Below are 20282 nucleotides of genomic sequence, written 5' to 3' on the forward strand. Positions count from 1 at the left end.
TGTGACAAATATCAAAGGGAGTGACTTATATATAAGTAGGAGCATTTTTGTAAAATATGACTGAAATCTTAGTTGGTTCAACCAGTTGCCCAACTCAGCTGGTGAGAAAGGACTGCCTGGATTAAACAAACAAACAAATCTAAAATTTAAAGGCCCCTTAGGGCGTATAATAATAAAATTCATGAGGAGGAACCATATTTGGCATTGGTAGCATCCTTGATGTTCAGGCAAATGTGATGCAAACTGTTAATTATGTTAATGAAAACATGTAAATTAGATGCTATTTTCTGGTTTATGACACATTTCAGGCCTAAACAAGCTGGCCACCTTTGAGACATGATTTGTACTTTCTCCAGTTAATAGTAGCAGTATAAAATGGGGAGTGGGGGTGGGGGAAGGTTGTTGATCCAGATTTCAGTGTCTTGATCTTAATGGTTCAGCCTTTTTGTTTTCATCTTCCTCTAAATATGCCCTTATCGGCCTGTGGCTATTACTGAGACTGGCTGTTTATGCCCTTTGGCTGAGTCAGGTAACATCTCAGGAGTGGCGCAGCATAGCATCCTTGCCTCCCTGCCTGCTAAAGCGTTGGTTATCTCGAGCCCAGGATGACATAATGGCACAATGTCAAGTTACACGGAAAGGTTCGTTAGCATAAGAATCTTAAAATCCATCTGTCATGGTTGTAACATGTCGCCTACTTTAGAGTACGCTTTCTATTTTATTTTCAGACAGCCTTGATAGCTTTTTGTTAAGGCTCTGCACTACAATCTTCCTCATCTTCTAACTGGAACAGGCTATCTTATGCCTTTTCTACATATAAGAAGAGCTCTAGACAGCCTCACTTTCATCTACATGAAGACTGTGTTCAGACTTTAATAGTGCAATCCTATGCATGCCTCAGCTGTAATTGCTATTGTGTTTGACAGTGTTTACTCCCAAATAAATGGGCAAAGATTGCAACCCATCACAAAAGAAATGCTAGAACATCAAGATAATTCTTGTAATCGGTTGGAAGTTCCTCCTAAATGCTTTTATTGCTAAAAGCTCGACCCATTTATTACTAATGCTTTGCTTGTAACAACATAATAAAAGTCTTGTACAGATATGGAATTTTATTACTCTCAGTTTATCTGTAAAAGAAACCCAATATGATTCTCAACCAAGCTAAAAAGATGACTGTAATGCACTGGGAGATAACCAGCTACTTACATTTTTATAGGTTTTTTTTAATTGCAAGCAATATAAAACAGCCTAACGATTTAAACACTGAATAAATGATATGAATCGAAAAACTAGAATACTAGCATAAAGCCAACGCAAAATACTTATTCTCAATGTAAACCACAAACTGTTTAGGCAAAATATTGATTTTAACTTTTAAGATACAGTTGCATATATATCTGTTTCTGGATGTTTGGGGTCCTGATTTCTCAAATCTTACCCAGAGAAATATTTTCCACAGGCCCAGTGGGAGGTGTGTGTGTGCATATGTGATTGTTTCTGTCTATCACTGTTCCTTCATCTTGCTAGTCTTCCACACATATGGGCCTATGTCTGGGGTAGTGACTGGGTTCACATCTGTCCAAGCCCTCACAAACCTTCAGGATGGCACTTATTTGCCCATGCTATAGCACACATGTTGTACCAATCCCTGCCCCCCAAAAACAAAAGGTATAGAGGCCTAATGTGTCTAAAAAACCGAAGAAACATCTCAAAACTGCACTGCTCTGGGAATCCTGGAGAAAAACAGAAAGTCCTGACCACACCTACATTCCAATTACACTCTTCCCAAAGATTGCTAATTTTGTAGCAGAAAATATAAACATAGTACAGAAAACATAGTCCTGTCATTCTGGAATAGCCTCCCCCCAAGATTAGAATGGCTCCTCCCTACTATCCTTTAGGGAAATTGTGAAGATTATTTTTTCAAAGAGCCTTTGGAATTGAGGGTACATCATGGCTGGTGGTAATTGCTAGATTGTTTGTATCAATATGTTTTTCTTTGTGAAATGTTTATCTATGGTTTATGTTTATGGTCTATTTTGTGTGTGGAGTTTTATGGTTGAACTGCCTAAAATTGCTAGATGAGGCAGCATGCCATTAAACATAAATAATACCCATAAAGCCACCTTCAAACTTGCATCTGTATTGTAGAGACACGGATGGACCCAGTGCAACAGACACAGCAGGCCAGGAGACAGAGATTGACACAGAAGGCAGGGAGCTGATCCAGAATCTTTGGGCCACCAAATGCTGTCTACCCCCCACCACGCTGATTAACTATTAGGCAAGCTGTGCTGTTGATGTGGTTGTACAACTGGAACGTATTGCTTCCCTTGGGCGTCATGGATTACAGTGTGTAAGTGTTGGGCTTTCTCTTTGCATGCTGCCCAGAGTCATTCTTGTGAAATGGCGGCCAAATAAATGCTTTAAATAAACCTAACTTACCTCACCAGAGGACAAAAATGGGAAGCCCTTTAATTCCAAGAAGAAAAGCAAAATATAAATCTCCTACAATAAAATCCAAATGAGATATTGCGGCAGTGGTGGTGGGAAACCCTAATTGTTTTTTATTTACACCGTGGAATAAACCTCCCCAACATGCATCCGTGGCATGCAGTGCTTGTAGCATTGCTATCTGCCCATATTTATTATTTGAATAATTTATGTACCATCCACTCCTTTAACGGTTCTGGGCAGTTTACATGGTGCAGGACAATAATACTTAACATTAACAGCCATTTCCAGGCAAGAGATGGTAGCTAGGTGACCCCAGCTGATCTTAAAAGGAGTATTAAATATGTTTGCTGCCTTGAGTTATATATATATATAAAAGGTGGGACAAAAATCTAACAATAGTCATAATACTTACTAAGCCATAAACTAGAAAAAGATATTTCAGTGCTTCTTTGTAACAGGAGAAATGCTAGTACTAATTTCTACTAGGCACTTATGTAAAGAAGCTGGATGCCATATGCCCCCACCCCAAACTCTAGATATGTGGGGTGAGGTCCTTCAAACTTACAGGAAAAGCATTCTGCCCTTTTTCTTCTCCCGGGTTGAGAATATTGGGAGAATACTGGACCCGAACCTGTTCAATACAGCCATTTTAAAAATAGTGTGGATTGATTTATTGAGTGCTCCAAATTCATGTGCAGGTTACACCCTAGCCTTAAAATGAATTAATGGATAAATAATAAGCATTTACAATATCAAGCCCAATTCAATGCTACCTGTATAAATTATGCAAATCATACAAACATGGTTTTTGTTGTTGTTTCATTATTTAATCCAATAGCCCCAGAAATGAGTGTGTAAAAAGTCTTCTCTGTAACTACTTAACATGGTGAAAAGATGGAAACAATTTCTGTGAATATTTTGGGTATCATTTTTTTAATTTACAAAACTCATTTTGAAACACTCTTAAAACAAAAATAGACCTACTGTATCTGGGCAACTTTTTTACATATGTTAGGCCTGTTTGCCTGTTTTTGTTTTAGTAAGTATTCCTAAATAAAAACCTTAGTTAGAAATGTAAAAATATATAGTTCACATCTGAAAATGAAGGCTGGATATGTCTGAACCTTCCTGCCAAAATGGAAAAATGTGGTGTTCTATATTGCAATTTTCAACAACACATATTTATTCAGTAAACAATATGATGTATTCTGTAAGGATTACAGCCTTATGAGCATTCAAAATATTTTACATGTATTATTTTGAAATAAGTATTCTGCAAGGTAGGTCACTGAATGAGGGGGAACAGAAACAGAAAGTAATTTGTCCAAGTACTGAGTTTGTGGGAGAGGTGAAATTCTGGGTTGATAATTATCGCTTGGTCTGAAACATTGCAGCAAGTTCAGAATGGAATCAGGCCTTTTGAAAACATTATTTCTGCATACACTGAGGTCCCAGAGAAACATATCAACCCCACAGCAAGGAACACTGCAAGTGATGTGCCTGCACGGAGCATCTGGGCTTTGTTGTTCATTTCAATAAAATATCTGGATATCTATTCATTCACACAACTCACTCACAACCACCTCAGTTTAACAATGCAAAAACTCATCTAAACGATGTGGAAAAAATGTTTTACCTCTTGTGCCCATCTTGGCCTTTCTAGATGCAACCAAAGCAAGAATTGTGTTATTTGTAATCACGTTGCTTATAGATCAGCCCTAACTCAGAAAAATTAAGAGTTCTGAATTTTTCTCAACGAACACATTTTGGGGGGTAATTTTTAATTCTATTAAGGCAGAAATGAAGAAAAATGTGTTCTGTAACTCTTTTCTCATTGGTAGTAAAACTTCAGCTAAATCAAAAGCAATAGGGAAGTCTCCCTGAGTATGAGTTATGATGAGAGTAATAGCGCCACCTCTAGGACAAAGGAATGCACTGGCATAAAATATCAGATTTCGCTTTAATGGAGCCTAAGCTGCCTTCATTGGTTCTGCTTGGCTGGGGATGTTAGAAGCTGTAATCCAACATTTGTTGGGAAAGACTATGTTAGGATTTTCCCCAAAATATTTTCAAAAGAATTATGTTCATTGCTCAAGTTTGGCGGTTCATGTTTTCAAGTCCAAGTCTTTTGGAACAGCTGGAAATATTTTTTTAATGTATGCATTAAAGGTATCTTTAGAAAAATATTCTTAATTAAATCAAGAATGTTTTTTTGTTTACTTTTTCCTTGCCACATATCATTTAGAACTCTTATTTTCATGGTTACTTCCAGCACAGCAGCAAAACCAGATTTAAATAGAATATAAAATTATGAAATGTATCGTATGACAAAATGAATGTGTGTTTCTTGGATATTAGAATTAGAACTTTTAATAACGGACGGTTACAAAAAGCACATACTACAGTATTTTTAGTTCATGTAAGAAACCAGGAAACATATTCTCAAGAAAGAGAGCTGACAATTCAGCAACATCCTGAGACCCAATTCTGTATTTCCTACTCTCATGGTTACTACGGCGGTGTATACTTTGAAAATTATTCCGAAGCACTTCAAATCTCTTATTCATTAAAGCAGCCTTAACTTTTTCAGGCTTCCTCACAAATGAAATGACATAAGTCAGACTGCTTTAACGACTAGCAGAGACTTGCTGAGCTCATGCATTTTCAAAACCCAAATATCCCTAATGATTATACTTTACAGTGCATCTTCAAAAAGGCATCTGATAATAAGTATGAAGCTAGAGGAACAGATATTGACATTCACATCCAAGCCAGTAAATTATAATGCAATCAAGTTCTTACTGAGAATGAAAGCAATTAACAGATCTCTTCTGTTTATTCCTACCCCATGGTTAGCATCCACTGGGTATGGTGAATATATTTGCAGTCACATATGCACACCCTTCTTCACTTTCAGAAGAGATATAAATTGAGAGACAGGATTATTAAGGAATCTTATTCACAGATGTTTTCTTAAACCACAAAAGTACTGCAGTTACTATTATTTAATATTCAAGACGCAAACCTCATTGAACTCAACTGGACTTGCTCCCAGAAAAGTCACTTCAGAATTATGGCTTAAATGCTGTAGTACAGTCATCTTGAGTTTTTTACTCAGATGCTAAATGTTTTCTGCCAAAAATATTTGCCTTTTGAAGAATGAAACCGCCTCGCCTTTCTCCAGCTTTTGGAATTCCTTGTAAAAAACCTGAACAGAAAAAAAAAAGAACAGAAAAGATCACTGTAAATTAGCACAAATCTTACATCAAAAAGGATAATACTGTAACCAAACAAGAGGAGGAATATTGGAGCTTCTGAGGACATTCTATCACCAACCTTAAAGGGGCCATTCCTGAACTAAGGAACCTAACAGAGGGATTCCAGTTTATCAAGGAACACCAGTATAAATGTTAATTAGCTTATCATTGCCAAGATGTTTCTGAAATCATAGACACTGCTTTGTGAAGGATCACTATAAATATTTCATGTACATTACATGTATAGATTAATCTAATTATCACCCTGTAGATTCTATATTATATTCTTCTTTGACATTGACTGATTACACAGAAGTACTGAAAACAGAAGTAGGAGTATCTGCCAGATTCAATTAACACTATATGTACCAGATGCTCACTCCAAGAGACAAACAACGACATTGTTTAATCTCTAAGGTACCAGAAGACTCTGCTTTCACTGCAATTGTTTGAACACAAAGTTCAAGGAATAATACGTGCAAGCTATATTCCAAACTAATATTTTAAGTTACCAAGTAATGTAAATATTTTGTATTGAAGATGGCCTTTAAGATGATGATACAGAACATACTCTGCATACCAAAAAAATAAAATAAAATCCCAGGATCATTCTGTGGGGATGGAAATTAACCCTTGCAGCAACTTGCAGCACCATTGCAGATGTATATGTAATACTGAGCTAAAAGATCCAGTATACAAATTAATATAAAAGAAGATGCTTATCTTCTACCAAGCCTTTTGATAAAGTTTATACAAGCACTTTAAAATAAGTGATCTTGCGCATTTAAAATAAATTATTTTCTGCATAGCAACACTGATTAGCAAACTGGAGAGGTCATGCTGTCTGGTCTAATTTTTGAACTCTTTGCTCTTGATGTATCTATCCCTTTTGTTCTTTAAAAGGAAGGAAAGGTTCTAATAGTTATTCTCCCTTTATAATTTCAACCAGGTGTTTTCCTTACCAATATAACTTGGTATCCCAGTTGATTTAGATGTCTTATCTTCATTGCCAACTTGCCCTTTGGGTGTCCTGAGGGGATACAGAAAGCACTTGCAGGTGGGCACAGCACTGCTATCCTATAAACAAAGACAAGAGAAATGCCTACAATAATAACAGAATTAATTACAGCAGTCTGCAGAATCTTGTAAACATCCATTTACTGAAATAAGGATTAGAATTCCGAAAGTAAATTCCATCTACTTGGCCCACCAGAGCAAGGAAGCAGGGTTGCGGATCCCATCTATGAGGGAAGTACATCTAATGGGACCACAAAAAAGGGCCTTCTCTGTGGTGACTCCCTCCCTATGGAATATCATTCCCCCAGGGATAAGACTGGCCCCCACCTTGATATGTTTCTGGAAGGCCCTGAAGATGTGATTTTGCCAGCAGGCCTGGAGACCCCAGGCTGAGACAGAGCCTATGAAGTGGTTGATTTGATTGTGCTTGTAGCTGCCGTGGGGGTGGGGGTTGATGAGCTTTTTGTATTGTGGATTTTAATTCTGTAAGCCACCCAGAGTCACCTTGTGTGAGTTGGGCTGCTATATACATTTGTTTAATAAATATTTAAAATAAATAAAAACTCTTTGCCTGCTCTACTGTAACCAAAGTTCACTTCTTTTCATGTACCACATGTGTTTCAGTTAAAAATGAGATTTAAATGAGACATACTTTTAAAGAAAAGCATATCACTATTTCTGAGTAAAGAGACTTTGAGCCACTCAAAGTTTAACTGTCAAAAGCTAAAAAGAGTGGGTGGAACAGTGTTTGTCAGGAAATCAATCAGGCTGGTAGAGAAGAAATAGGACAGGGAGAAACAGCCTAACTAAATAGTCAAGATTCCTTTGATCGCCAGCTCAGTATAAACATACTTGCTATGATGGCACATAGGAGATAATGAAAAAGAGATCTAGCTTTTGGGCTGAATGGCCATGGTCTAGTTTTCTGCTGAAATTCAGGACAACAGAAGACTAGATCACGGCCATTCAGCCCAAAAGCTCATCACTGCCATGAAAGCCTACACGAGTACAGTGGTACCTCGGGATACGAACTTAATCCGTTCCGTGACTCTGGGCGTATCCCGAGTTGGTCGTAACCCGACGCAAATTTCCCCATAGGGTTCAATGTAAATCTGGTTAATCCGTTCCGCCCTCCAAATTTGGTCGCACCCCGAAGCAAATTTTCCCATAAGGTTCAATGTAATTACCGTTAATCCGTTCTGGCGTCCGCGGACCACGCGTCAGGGGCGGGAGAACAGCCGGGCGTGGTGCGGTGGGAAAAAGGCCAGGTGCGGCGCGGCGGGAGAACGGCCGGGCATGGCGCGGCAGAATGGCCAGGCGCCGCATGGCGGGAAAATGGCCACGGACCACGTGTCAGGGGTGGAAAAATGGCCGCGGACCACGTGTCAGGGCGGAAAAATGGCCGTACCTCGAAGCGGAGTTTGCACATCGAGGTAAATTTTTGCAGCCGGAGCTGGTCGTAACCCGAAAAGTTCGTTAGTAGAGGCGTTCATATCCCGAGGTACCACTGTATAAAGAGATCTAGTTCAACTCAGAGTTCCCTGTTTTTAGTTTTTGTAAACACAATGTCCATCCAAGCTAGAACACCTAAAAGGTATGTGTCTATAATAATCAATCAATCTATAATTGCTTTGACCACAAATCTTTATTTAAACATTTACCTAATGCAACCAAAATTAGGACAGATTTTAGAAGAAAGATATTCCTAACCCATAGAGTTTTAAAAATATTAAGAATCTCCATGTTGAACTATGCGTGAAAAAGAAATAAATCAAATGTAAGGCCAGTGTTTTTCAAAATTTTTGCAATTGTGACCACTAAATAAATGTGTGGAATGTGTGGGGGACAATCCAATTAAACAAATGCCTCCCTCTCCCCCAACACACATGTTCATATTCAAGATCTTGTTTTGGTAAATAAAATCATACACAAAGTTGCATTTGTGTATGCCTTCCCATCCCCACTGTTTTAAAGGCTCTCCTAAACTAATTTTTGTAGCAAAAAATTGATCCAAAACTAAGATTTAACTGAATTATTTTATGTAGCCCAAGCCATAATAACAACACATTGCCCAAACTTGCTGTTCACAACTGTTATTCAGTAGAAATCTCCAAGAACTAAGTAGCTAGGAATGAAGGGATCCCCAGCCCGATATTTAGGGACATGTACTTGTATTTTGTGGTTGCTTGTGCACAGTTCCACTTAGCATAGCCCAAGTTGACTCAAGGGCAGAAAACTGTACTTGAGATCTGTTTGCTATAATAGGTTTTCTGGAGTTCAGTATTCACGTTGCTTCCTGTATTTGTTTGCTTCAATAAACCACCTTTCAACCACTGATACATTTTCACAAACCAACTGTCTGGTGGTGAATAAGGGGAAGTGGGGACTGAAATGGCAAGGGGACTAATGCAAGTCCACAGCCCATGTTGAGAATAAATGACACAGAGCTACACACCATTGGTAACTGCTCCCTCCATTCCAGATTTTGTGTCCCATAAACAATACATCTCCATACAACTACCAAACTCTACTGCCTCCTCTGTACATGAAATGTGTGCATGTGTGTAGGTATATACGGGAGAGTGTTTTTTCCCCCCTGTAGTTTTATTCACATGCTTCTTAATCTGTTTTAAACCTCTCAATTAACTGAGATATTAGAGGATGGTGAACTATATGTGTATTAAAACTCAACAGATAATCAATTACATTAAAAAGTATTTTTAATTTGTGTTATCTTTGTCCTCATCTCTTTCTGTATGCCACCATTCCCTTCTACACTGTGGCCATTCAAGGGCTGGTACAGCCTTCAGCTTAATGCCAGTAGTAGAGTTCTGCTATAAACCATTATATTGCCTTTAGAATGATAGTTAAAAAGATAAAGAGAGACCATTCAAATGAATTCTTGTGGATCCATGTGTGTCCACATAAAATATACCTATATTTTCCAGAGAACATACAGCAGCTGCATAGGGTACCTGGCTCAATCCCAGGAAAAGGCATGGGTCCTTTAAAGTGCTCCATAAATGCCCATGCGCACATTTTATCTATCTATCTATCTATCTATCTATCTATCTATCTATCTATCTATCTATCTATCTATCTATCTATCTATCTATCATATTTATATAGCTGCCCATCTCACATAAAAGTGACTCTGGGCAGCATACAACAATTAAAAAGAATAAATACCTGAAAAACAATTACAAGTAAAAAACTATAAAACCACACAAAACAGGAGGGGATAATATTAATAAGGGAGCCAACACAAAATCTCCCCAGTCCCCTGGGACCCCCAGGCCTGATCACATAGCCAGGTCTCGAGGGACTTGCACAATGTTGAGAGGGATGGAGCTAATCTCACTTCCGGGGGGAGGAGATTCCACAAGGTGGGCGCCATGGCACAGAAGGCCCGCCTCCTGGGACCTGCCAAATGTAATTCCCTGGCAGACGGGATCTATAGCATGCCTTCTCTGCCAGACCTGATAGGATGGGCAGATGCAATCAGGGAGAGGCGGTCCCTCAGATAATCCGGCCCCATGCCATGAAGGAAGCAAACTGGCAACCAGTGCAGCTCGTGGAACAGAAGTGTAATATGTATCACACATAATGGCCTGCACTGCTGCATTTTGCACTAGCTGAAGCTTCCGGATACTCTTCAAGGGCAGCCCCATGTAGAGCACATTACAGAAATCCAAACGGGAGGTGACCAGGGCATGAGTGACAGTGAGTAGGTCCCGCTGATCTAGGAATGGGCGCAACTGGTGCACAACACGAAGCTGTGCAAAGGCCCTCCCAGCCACGATTGCCCTTCAAATCTGGATCGCTGCATAGCCAAATAAATGAAGTCTTTATTTCTTTGCAGATTATGAAAGCTAAACAGTTGTGCCTAGTAATTCAGCCTACCAAATAACAAACTAAGTAAAATAAATAAATAAGCAAAAAACTCAGATAAAAGTACCTTCTGAGGTTGGAATCATCTGCCAGCTGATCTGCTTCCGCCTGTGTCAATGCTATATTTCGGTTTGTATCCATTAAGATTTCAAAATCTGAAAAAGTCAGAATATTATGTTTTTATAAAGAAATTGCTATAATATCACTGTATTTCTCAAAATAGCGTGAGGGAAAAAATTGTATTTCAATAACATATATTACATGCAAATTATTAAAGTTACCATTTTTTACCAACACCAATAAAAGGAAACACAACTCTGTGGTTGTGGAGCAAAAAGAATCACATCTGATTATAAACAACTGAGGTTGGAAAAAGTCCTTCTCAACTAAATACAGTTTCAGACACAGCAGTGAATTCTCCTGCACATTAAAGCAGTGAGCAGATGTAAGCATGGAAGGTAAATACCATCAGTGAGAAAGGCTGGGTGATAAAAACGGTCTTTTCCTTAAATGAAAACCTTAAATCAAATTTTTAAAACTGTGAATGAATGTCTCTTAACATTTATTTTAAAATCTACATGTAAGCATGTTAGCCCCTTTAACTGCTACATATTTATATCTGTATCTCCCAGATGAGTTCATTTTAGAGAAAAGTTTTAAAAAATGGATGTGCTGAAGCCAGCTTCTTGCCTTGTACTCTGGATCTAATCTAATCTAATCTAATCCATCTAATCTAATCTAATTGGATGTTTCCTCAGCAATATCCACCTTTGTTTCAACTTGTCGCTCGTAGGAATGATATATTTCTAACATTATGTTTATTTGCTACTTTGTTTTTGGGAGAGTGGGGCTAGGTCAAAGCAATAACAATAGCATTAAAAACAACAACAGCTCAAAGCTAGCATCACCTAAATCAGGATTAAAAGCGAATCCCATGCAATGCTCTTAATCCCAAATGCTCTCTTACAAGGTTTTAGTTGCTCGGCCAAATGAAAGGTGCACGGAGGCTTTAAGGATTTCCAGGGCCCACGCATTCTACAGGGAAGGGGCAACTATAGAACAAGGCCTGCTTCTGGGTTCATCTCCCCTTAACGTGAGGAAGAGGAGCCACCCAGAAGATCCCCTCACAGATACAGGGCAGTAGGCAAGTAACCTCTACTTTAGCTATATCAGTTTATATATATTCCATTTTTATATGGCTGCCTATCTCTACAGTGACCATATTTTCTTGGAAAAAATAAAGGACAAACCTGAAAAAAGGGGCAAATCTGAAAGAGATTCATAAGGATAAAAATATGTTAATTGTTTATGTGTATAACTTTGCTTAACAAAGGAAAAGTCAAGAGCAAAACCAAGAAAAACTTTACAAAAATGCATGTTCTAATAAAAAATATCTAAAATCAAACAGTATACAGTACTGTGCAAAAGTTTTAGGCAGCTAAATGGCTGCCTAAACAGCTAGGTCTTTGAGGCTTTCCAAAAGATGAGCATGGTTGGGACCAGCTGAACCTTGGGCGGTGCCAGAGGAGAAGAGCAGCTATGGAGAAGGCAGGCTTCCTGGGTCCCACTAGACAACAATCCCTAATTGACGGGGCCCAGAAAATGTCCCTCCTGCCTGACCCCAAAGAATGGGTTGAAACAATAGGAGAAAGGCCATGTAGAGTTTTATAGGTGACAACCAAGACCTTGAATTACACCTGGAAGCAAACTGGGAGCCTGTGCAATTCACAGAGCAAAGGTGTAACATGAGTATTTTGAAACACATCCATAATTGCCTGCAGTGGTGCATTCTGGACCAATTGAAGCTTCTGGATGTTCCAAATTGTACCAAGGAAAAATCAGTAATAAGGCAGAGCCTGAAGTATTGGTGTTAGCAGCTTTCATCCACCAACGTATGGGCTGCCACATTTTGCAACAATTGAAGTTTCCCAATTTCCAAGGGCACCTCCATGTACAGCACATGCAGAAGAAGCAATGAACCAGGATTTTATCAGAATCTTTGTTTTCTAGAAGAGCCCCTCAGAAAGCCTTTTGCAGAAAAGCCAGGTTTTTTGTTTATTGTAAAGGCACTACTTTAAAGATGACATTATAGGTTTAATATGCTATTGTTTTTTCTGATATTTTGTATTGTGTTTATAGTTTTAGCTACCAGAATGGTTTGTGGTGAGAAAGGCGGCCATATAAATCAGATCAATCAATAAATGATCAAAGCAGCAATGGGTAAACTTCTATTCAGGCTTCAAAGCAAATGCTCCATATCAGACAATAATAGCACTGTGACATTTCATACCTAAGAAGTAACCTTGAGTCAACTGTACATTTGATTGAAACAAATTTTCATTTCCCAAAAGCGTAAGCAGGGCTTCCTGTATTTCAGGACGACTAAAATCAAGTATTTTCTTTGGTAATGATGACAATTTCTCTGACAAAATTGTTGACTTCATGGAAGAATTTCCATCAAGTTCTAGACAAATATTTATTGTAGACAACATGTTTTGATTTTGTCCTATATAAAAGAAACAAAAGGAAAAAATAAAGAAAAAGCAACTGTTAACAAATGAATACTTTATCTGCTTGAATAAAGACATGCATGCTTTGCCTAAGAAAGGAAACTTCAGGAGGAGCTGGGTTTTATATTTTCAAATATGGGAATGAATTACTGGAGATTTGTTCAATTCTGAAAGCCCACGGGAAAGCTCTCAACTGCATCCTGAATCAATTTTAGCTCATGGTCAAATTTAATTTGATGTTTGCAAACTCCTCCCACATTCATCCTAGAAATAAGATCAATATACCTTGGTAAGTACCTTCAGCAGGAGCCTTCCCCCCCCCCATCTGTTTTAACTTTGTTTTTATTGCTTCAATGCAACGAAAGAAAACAAAGTATAAAAGTACTGTACAAAAAAGAGGGAAAAAGTGGGGGAAGTAATAAATGAAATATAACATTTGTTTCCTCTATTTACACCTTCTTAAATTTTAAATTAAACCTTGACCACACAGAATCATATAGTTTGTTCCTTCCACTGTGCTGATAAAGAGCCAATTCAATGGCTCACAGCATAGCTCTTTATAATCTGGTGTACAAGTGTCTTTCTAAGAACATAACAATCTTTTTCACAACAATTCAAGCATAATATATGCAAAGTTCTTCATAAATAGACCCATTCCAAATATTGGGGATGTAATTTAACAGCACATTAACATCTATAAATACAATTTCCCTTACCAAAATTCTATTGACCATATTGACAATCTCCAGCCAATGGCCAAAACATGTGTTACTATACCTTCACATTTATGACATCACTAGGATAGAAAGATATATAATTAGCCTTTTAAAAGCAGTCCCTGAGGAGTCCAATAGATATCAAAAATATTTTGATGAGTTATTCATCTAAAAACCTAAGGAAAATATTTAACACTTTTAAAAAACCTGAAGCCATCAAATTGGTAGATTAGGATACTCCAATTCCTCATTCCAAATTTCTTGAAAATTACTGATATTTCTCTGTAAAATTCTTCAATTGTTGGTAAAACTGAAAAGTTGGTTTAGCCTTGGGGGGTGGGGGAGGATTATCTAATGTACAGTGGTACCTCTACTTACGAACTTAATCCGTTCCGTGACTCTGATCGCAAGTCGAGTTGGTCGCAAGTCGAAGTAAATTTTCCCATAAGGTTCAATGTAATTACCATTAATCCGTTCCGGCGTCCGGAGACAATGCATCAGGGGCGGAAAAACGGCCGCTGACCACATGGAGGGCAGAAAAAATGGCCACGGACCACGTGGAACGGGCGGAAAATGGCCGCAGACCATGTGGAACGGGCAGAAAAATGGCCGCGGACCACATGGAACAGGCGGAAAAATGGCCACGGACCACGTGGCATGGGCAGAAAATGGCCGCGGACCACGTGGAATGGGCAGGAAAATGGCCGTGGACCACGTGGCACAGGTGGAAAATGGCTCGTAAGTCAAGGCGAGTTTGTAAGTAGAAGTAAATTTTTGGGGCCGGAGCTGATCGTATCTTGAAAATTTCGTAAGCAGGGGCGTTCGTAAGTAGAGGTACCACTGTAATTAAAATCATAGGAGTTTCCAAGGCCACCAATGTGTCAGGACGAAATGTGAATATAAGATATGTTTTAATTTACTGTCATCAAGCAGTTTTAGGCAGGCTATGTTCCTTTTGTAATCTCTCAAAAATGTCAAAGGCACAAAGAACAAAAAGTTGATCTACGGGGTTAACCCTATTTTCAGCCCAAATTTTAACTGCCATTTTAAAATAGGAATTATTCCTAAGAGAAACAAGAAACTTCTCAAGAGAACAAGAAACCAGCTTCAGTTTCTTTCCTAGCAAGTATGTCTAGTGGTCTTCAATACTGTGAATACAACTAAATCCTGACTATAATTAGAAAAAAGTACTTGCCGGGATTTCTGTCTAAGTTGTTTCCACAGTGGTATATATTTAATCTAATTTTCTGTCCAAAACCCAGAACAGAACAAAACAAAACAGAAATCAATATGTATAGCCAGTGGCATAGCTGGAAGTCTGAAAATTAAACTCCCCACATTCATATGGGAGTCACTGGAGACAGAGAAAGAGAACGGATCTTGGAATCTGACTGTTCCATAAAATGTTAACATTTACTTGTCCGTTTGTTTAAAGTATATTAGTGAAATTAACATAGACACTCCTCTTTAAATATATACTAATTGTGAAATTATATTCATTTTCACATGTATTATTTTGTGTAAACTCATGGGTATTTTCAGTCTTCTATTATTATCATTCTTTTTCTGTGCTATACAATTTAAAAGAGAGCCAGTTTGATGTAGTGGCTAAGGTACCAGACTAGAAACAGGGAGACCCGGAGTTCTAGTCCCGCCTTAGGCATGAAGCCAGCTGGGTGATCCTGGGCCAGTCCCTCTCTCTCAGCCCTGGGAAGCAGGCAAGGGAAAACCATTTCCGATAAACCTTGCCAAGAAAACTGCAAGTTCTTGTCCAGGATAGTTACCAGGAGTCAAGACTGACTCAAAGGCAATAAATAAATAAATAAATAAATAAATAAATAAATAAATAATAAAGTACTCTCTTCTATTAGCAAAGATATGTCTATGAATAAGAAAATCTAAACAATAAACAAAACTCTATTTACAAATTTCCATAGAAACTTTACTACCGATTAGCAATATATTCTATTTTTTTATATTATATATCCAGAAAATTGATCATATTTTGTATAACTTCCACAAAATTAAGAGCTTTAATAATCATTAATAAGGCCCCAAATATTATTTGCATACAAAAACAATTTTTGGTCAGCTGCAGCCACCTGTATAGCATGATCAGTACTAGACTAAGATAACATGACAAAGGCTCCAGAGCCAAGTTAAAGGCAGGTTCCACAATACATCTTAAGTAGTGTGGAAATAATCCTATTTCTAATAACTTGAGCAGAAGGGCTAAAGTAATACATTTTGATTCAAGAAATAAAAATTAAAGGCAATTTCAACTTTCTGAAACTGAATTGATAAATTTCCATCGGTAATCTAATGCTATTAGAAATCTGAAGTCTTTTCATGAAATCAGATTGTGCAGGATAAATGGTAGCAGTTTGTGCAATCTACATGGTAAAGTTGCAGTCAGCATACTTGCATCTACTTTTAACAATATCAGGATAATAACTCACACAATTTGTAGGGACCTTTCCTGGTTTCAGAATAACTGTGATATTGACCCCATAATGAGATAAGGGAAGTACTCTCTTTCAATAGACTTATTACATAACTTTAACAATATATTTATATTTTTACACTATTTTATAGGAAATCCATCTGGCCCAGAAACTTCATAGATTCCATACAACCAGATGTATCTAATATTTCCAGCAACATTAAAGGTACATTGAATCCTTCAAATGAGCTTGAGAAAAATCTTTGGAAGGTTAATTCTATTTTTAAAACTTTCAGTCTGCTCATCTGCTAGCTCCAGATAAAACAACACAGGTAGTCCTCACTTAACAACCATTCATTCAGCGACTATTTGGAATTACAACGGCACTGAAAAAATGGACATATGACCTGTGCCCAAAATTACAACCACTGCAGGGCCCCCCCAGTCACCTGATCAAAATTCAAATGCTTGGCAGCCCGTCCGCACTTATGACCACAGGGGTGCTTCAACTCCCCCAACTCGCCTACCTCCTCCCATCTCTGCCCTCCTGGCCCCCTGCCGCTCTGTACTCCATCGCTCCAGCTGACCTTCGTTGCTGTCTTCTTCTCCCACTGCTGATGAGGCATGCCCGGCCTAGCTGCTGGGCCCTATGGGGCTGGCTTTGGGCTGTGAAGAAGGGGAAAAGAGCCAAAAGCAGCCTTTTTTCTCCCTCTTTGCAGTGCAAACGCAGCCCCGCCCCTTCCCAGGATCTCCAGAGGGCTTTGTGCTGTGAAGGGGAAAAGAGCCGAAAGAAGCCTTTTCCCCCCTTCTTCACAGTGCTCCCCCTCGTCCCTGGGGGCTGGCTGAAAAAGCCAGAGTCGAGAGGGAGTCCTTTCAGCAGGCGGCAGCGACTTGCGATCTTCCTGCCAGCTTCCCCAATGACTGTCTGGGGAAGCTGGCAGAGAAGACTGAAAATGGCACTCACATGATCACAGGGCGCTTCACAATTGCAAGCCACTACTGCCTGCCGAGAGGGCGCCCTCTCATTTCTGAGGGCTGGCTGAAAAAGCTCTGTGCTGAAATCCAAGCAGATTTTCAGCCCCGGAGTGGAGAGGCTTCAGAAGTTCTGAGGCCCTTGCACACCTGACCCACATTGCACCCCCACATACCCTCCCACGCACCCCCTCACTCCCTCCCCCATCCAGCAGCACCTGGGGCTTACAACTTCCTGCCAGCTTCCCCACTGATTTGATTGCCTTGCCTAACAACTGGGACTGCTAGGATTGTGGTCACTAAGTGGAGTGGTCATGTGATAATTTGCTTAATGACCACATCACTTAGTGACCTAAATTCTGGTCCCAATTGTGGTTGTTAAGCAAGGACCACCTGAAAAAGATAAGCACAAAAATTTCCAGGCAGAGGGTGTGATTTCTACGTACTATCGGACAAAGACTCAGAAATGTCTTCTCAAGTTGCCCAGTGGAAACATGTCTCTCCTCCCTCTCTCTCTTTACAACTCAAATTGGCAGCATTCCAGGGCTTTAGTCTCCAACACCTATATGCTGGGTTTGGCCAATCAAAATGCTTCCTCCATTTGCCCCGCAACCCTCTTGGCAAGCAGCCAATGCAGCTCATTTGCCTTGCACCTCAAGGCCATACCTGATCCTGTCATATCCCACACTTCCTTGCCAGGTTCATTACTTAACCCAAAGAACAGCTTTTGTGGTCTTGTTCCAATAAAAATAACAAACAAACAAACAAACAAACAAAAAATAAATAGTTGTTCCAATTAAGACATCACCATGATATGAATTTTAGGATACTGATGAACAATGTAACATTACACTGAGCATTTTGAAAGAAATATGAGTTAACAGCATTTGCTAACAGTATAAAACTGAAAGTAGGTATTTTATTTACCTTTTATTACATAATTAATGTACATATATTATGTAGGTACTGTATTTTATTTACCTTTTATTACATAATTAATGTACATATATTAAATCCGTATGCCCAAAAAAATCCATTTATAGATATGATCAGCATAGATTAAAGCAAGAAAATAAGGAAAATTAACCTCTAACCTGATTTTACCAGATCATTGAGGATTTCCTCTTGAAGCAGTTGATTAAGAGCAAGCTGGGGAAGATATCCACAAACGCAGAATGAATATATAGCTCTTAGTAAATCTGTATCAGCAGCCTCATGTAGATGATTATTCAAGATAGTATTCAGAGTGTCAAGAAACCTTTAAAAATAAGGAATATAAACAAATATATAAATTCCTAATAGGATACAATATAAATTTACAGATACATGGAACTTATATATCCACTCACAACTATATACTTACGAGATAAATTAGGAAAATTTCTACATATTGCTATTTTGTAAACCTCCTTCCACAATCAAAAACAAAAAGCATAGCCCTTCCATCAAATTCACTGACTTGATCTGTTTGGTACCAGTATCTCTTCTAGGATTGATTACATTTCAAGTTAAGAATATTATACTAGCTTTTTAAGTTATTGTGATAATACCTCAATTTTTACTATTATTTATCAAAGTTAAGAAATGTAATTTACTGCACTTGACTATAATTTGTTTCTATCCTGGTAGTCAGGTTATCAAGCAAACTACAACAGCATCAGCACTGTCCATGATTTATGAAAATCTTGTGTCAGCTGTTGGGACGCAACTATTTAACATCAGCATTCGTATAACATCATTGTCTATGTCTTGTCATTTTGGCATCACTGTGATCTGCTGCAGATACTGCTTTAAGATAGACTTGGTTCTGTCAATTCCTTTTTTTTTTTTAATTTACTAATTAAAGGCACTGGCTCACCAGCCTGGTTTAGACGTACATTTTTGCAAAATGTGCTCGCTTGGACAATTATGTCAGCACTACAGGAAAAAGGCCATTAAAATATACTTTGTAAGTCAAAGATTTATGAAGTAGTTCACCAACATTCCCAGCAATGTACAACTGGTCCATGAAAAAAAAAATCTGAGGACCACAGGCTAAGCCAGTGTTTCTCAAAGTGGGGATCTCAAGACAATGGATGGCAAGTAAGTGCCTTCCTGCCGGAGGCTTTCCTTTCTTTATCACGTTGATGCAGTGATGCAAATGTACTTGGCATGTTCAAGCAGCCTGCATGAAGCCAGAGTGATGACCGTTTTTTAAAAATTCACTACATTTAATTTTCAAAGGAGGAACAGACAATTTGACCCAACTCTTATTCTGCAGGGAGAACTTCCACAGAGGGGAAGGGATTTACAGGCCACAAGCACAAGGCCGGAACTGAAAGAAGACCAGGCTGTGCGGAGACAGGGAGAAAGAGGGCCAAAAGCCACTTACAGTCTGCCGATGCCTTGTGACCGGCAGCGGCAGCAGCAATTTAACAACAGTATTTGTTGCCCAGAGCAGCCCAGGCAAGGAAGGAGCCTTTTCCACTTTCTCCCTTGACCTTGATGAATGAGACAGGCTATCCCGAAAGGGAAACCCAGATTCAGGAATTATGCAGGGCATAATTCTTCCCATTAAAAATATGGTTTCTATTACTAGTACCACACCCAAGGAGTGGGCTTTAAGGCTTTTTATGATATTGGATTTTGCCCGATTCATTACAATGACAGACTTTTTTGACCAGATAGAAACTCCTATTGTTTATTCTGATTGATGATTCTTATTATATCGGCTGCCTCTGTTGGTTACTGAACATGGATTTGATTTGGCTTTAAAATGCTCTATACCCTGGCCCCTGGTGTGAAGGGGTGGTGGACCAAAACAGAGCTCCAAAACGTCCCTAAGAGATGTTTTGGAGTTTTAACTAACTGTTGATTTTCTCTGGACTCTCTTTTAATGATATATTCTGTGAGCTTTATTGTTGTATTTTGTAAGCTACCCAGAGTTGTAACACATTGGGGCAGCTGGAAGGAAGGAAGGAAGGAAGGAAGGAAGGAAGGAAGGAAGGAAGGAAGGAAGGAAGGAAGGAAGGAAGGA

At 38.8% G+C, this 20282-nt stretch overlaps 1 protein-coding gene across 1 annotated transcript in view; it reads right to left on the reverse strand.

The window, feature by feature from the left end:
• Positions 1-1193: 1193 nt before the first annotated feature.
• Positions 1194-20282, reverse strand: part of FASTKD2 (FASTK mitochondrial RNA regulator 2) — a 34931-nt gene continuing 15842 nt past the window's right edge. Inside the window, exons 9-13 of the mRNA XM_007434130.4 lie at positions 18361-18524; positions 12916-13131; positions 10693-10780; positions 6680-6794; positions 1194-5668 (exon numbers count right to left, since the gene is read on the reverse strand). Of these exons, the coding sequence (XP_007434192.1) occupies positions 5582-5668; positions 6680-6794; positions 10693-10780; positions 12916-13131; positions 18361-18524 (670 nt within the window). The 3' untranslated portion in view covers positions 1194-5581. The remainder of the gene's footprint in view (positions 5669-6679; positions 6795-10692; positions 10781-12915; positions 13132-18360; positions 18525-20282) is intronic.

The sequence above is a fragment of the Python bivittatus genome, unplaced genomic scaffold, assembly GCF_059951505.1.
Source record: "Python bivittatus isolate LINGU-HERP-01145 unplaced genomic scaffold, Pbiv_v1 ctg000200_np1212, whole genome shotgun sequence".
Taxonomy (NCBI): domain Eukaryota; kingdom Metazoa; phylum Chordata; class Lepidosauria; order Squamata; family Pythonidae; genus Python; species Python bivittatus.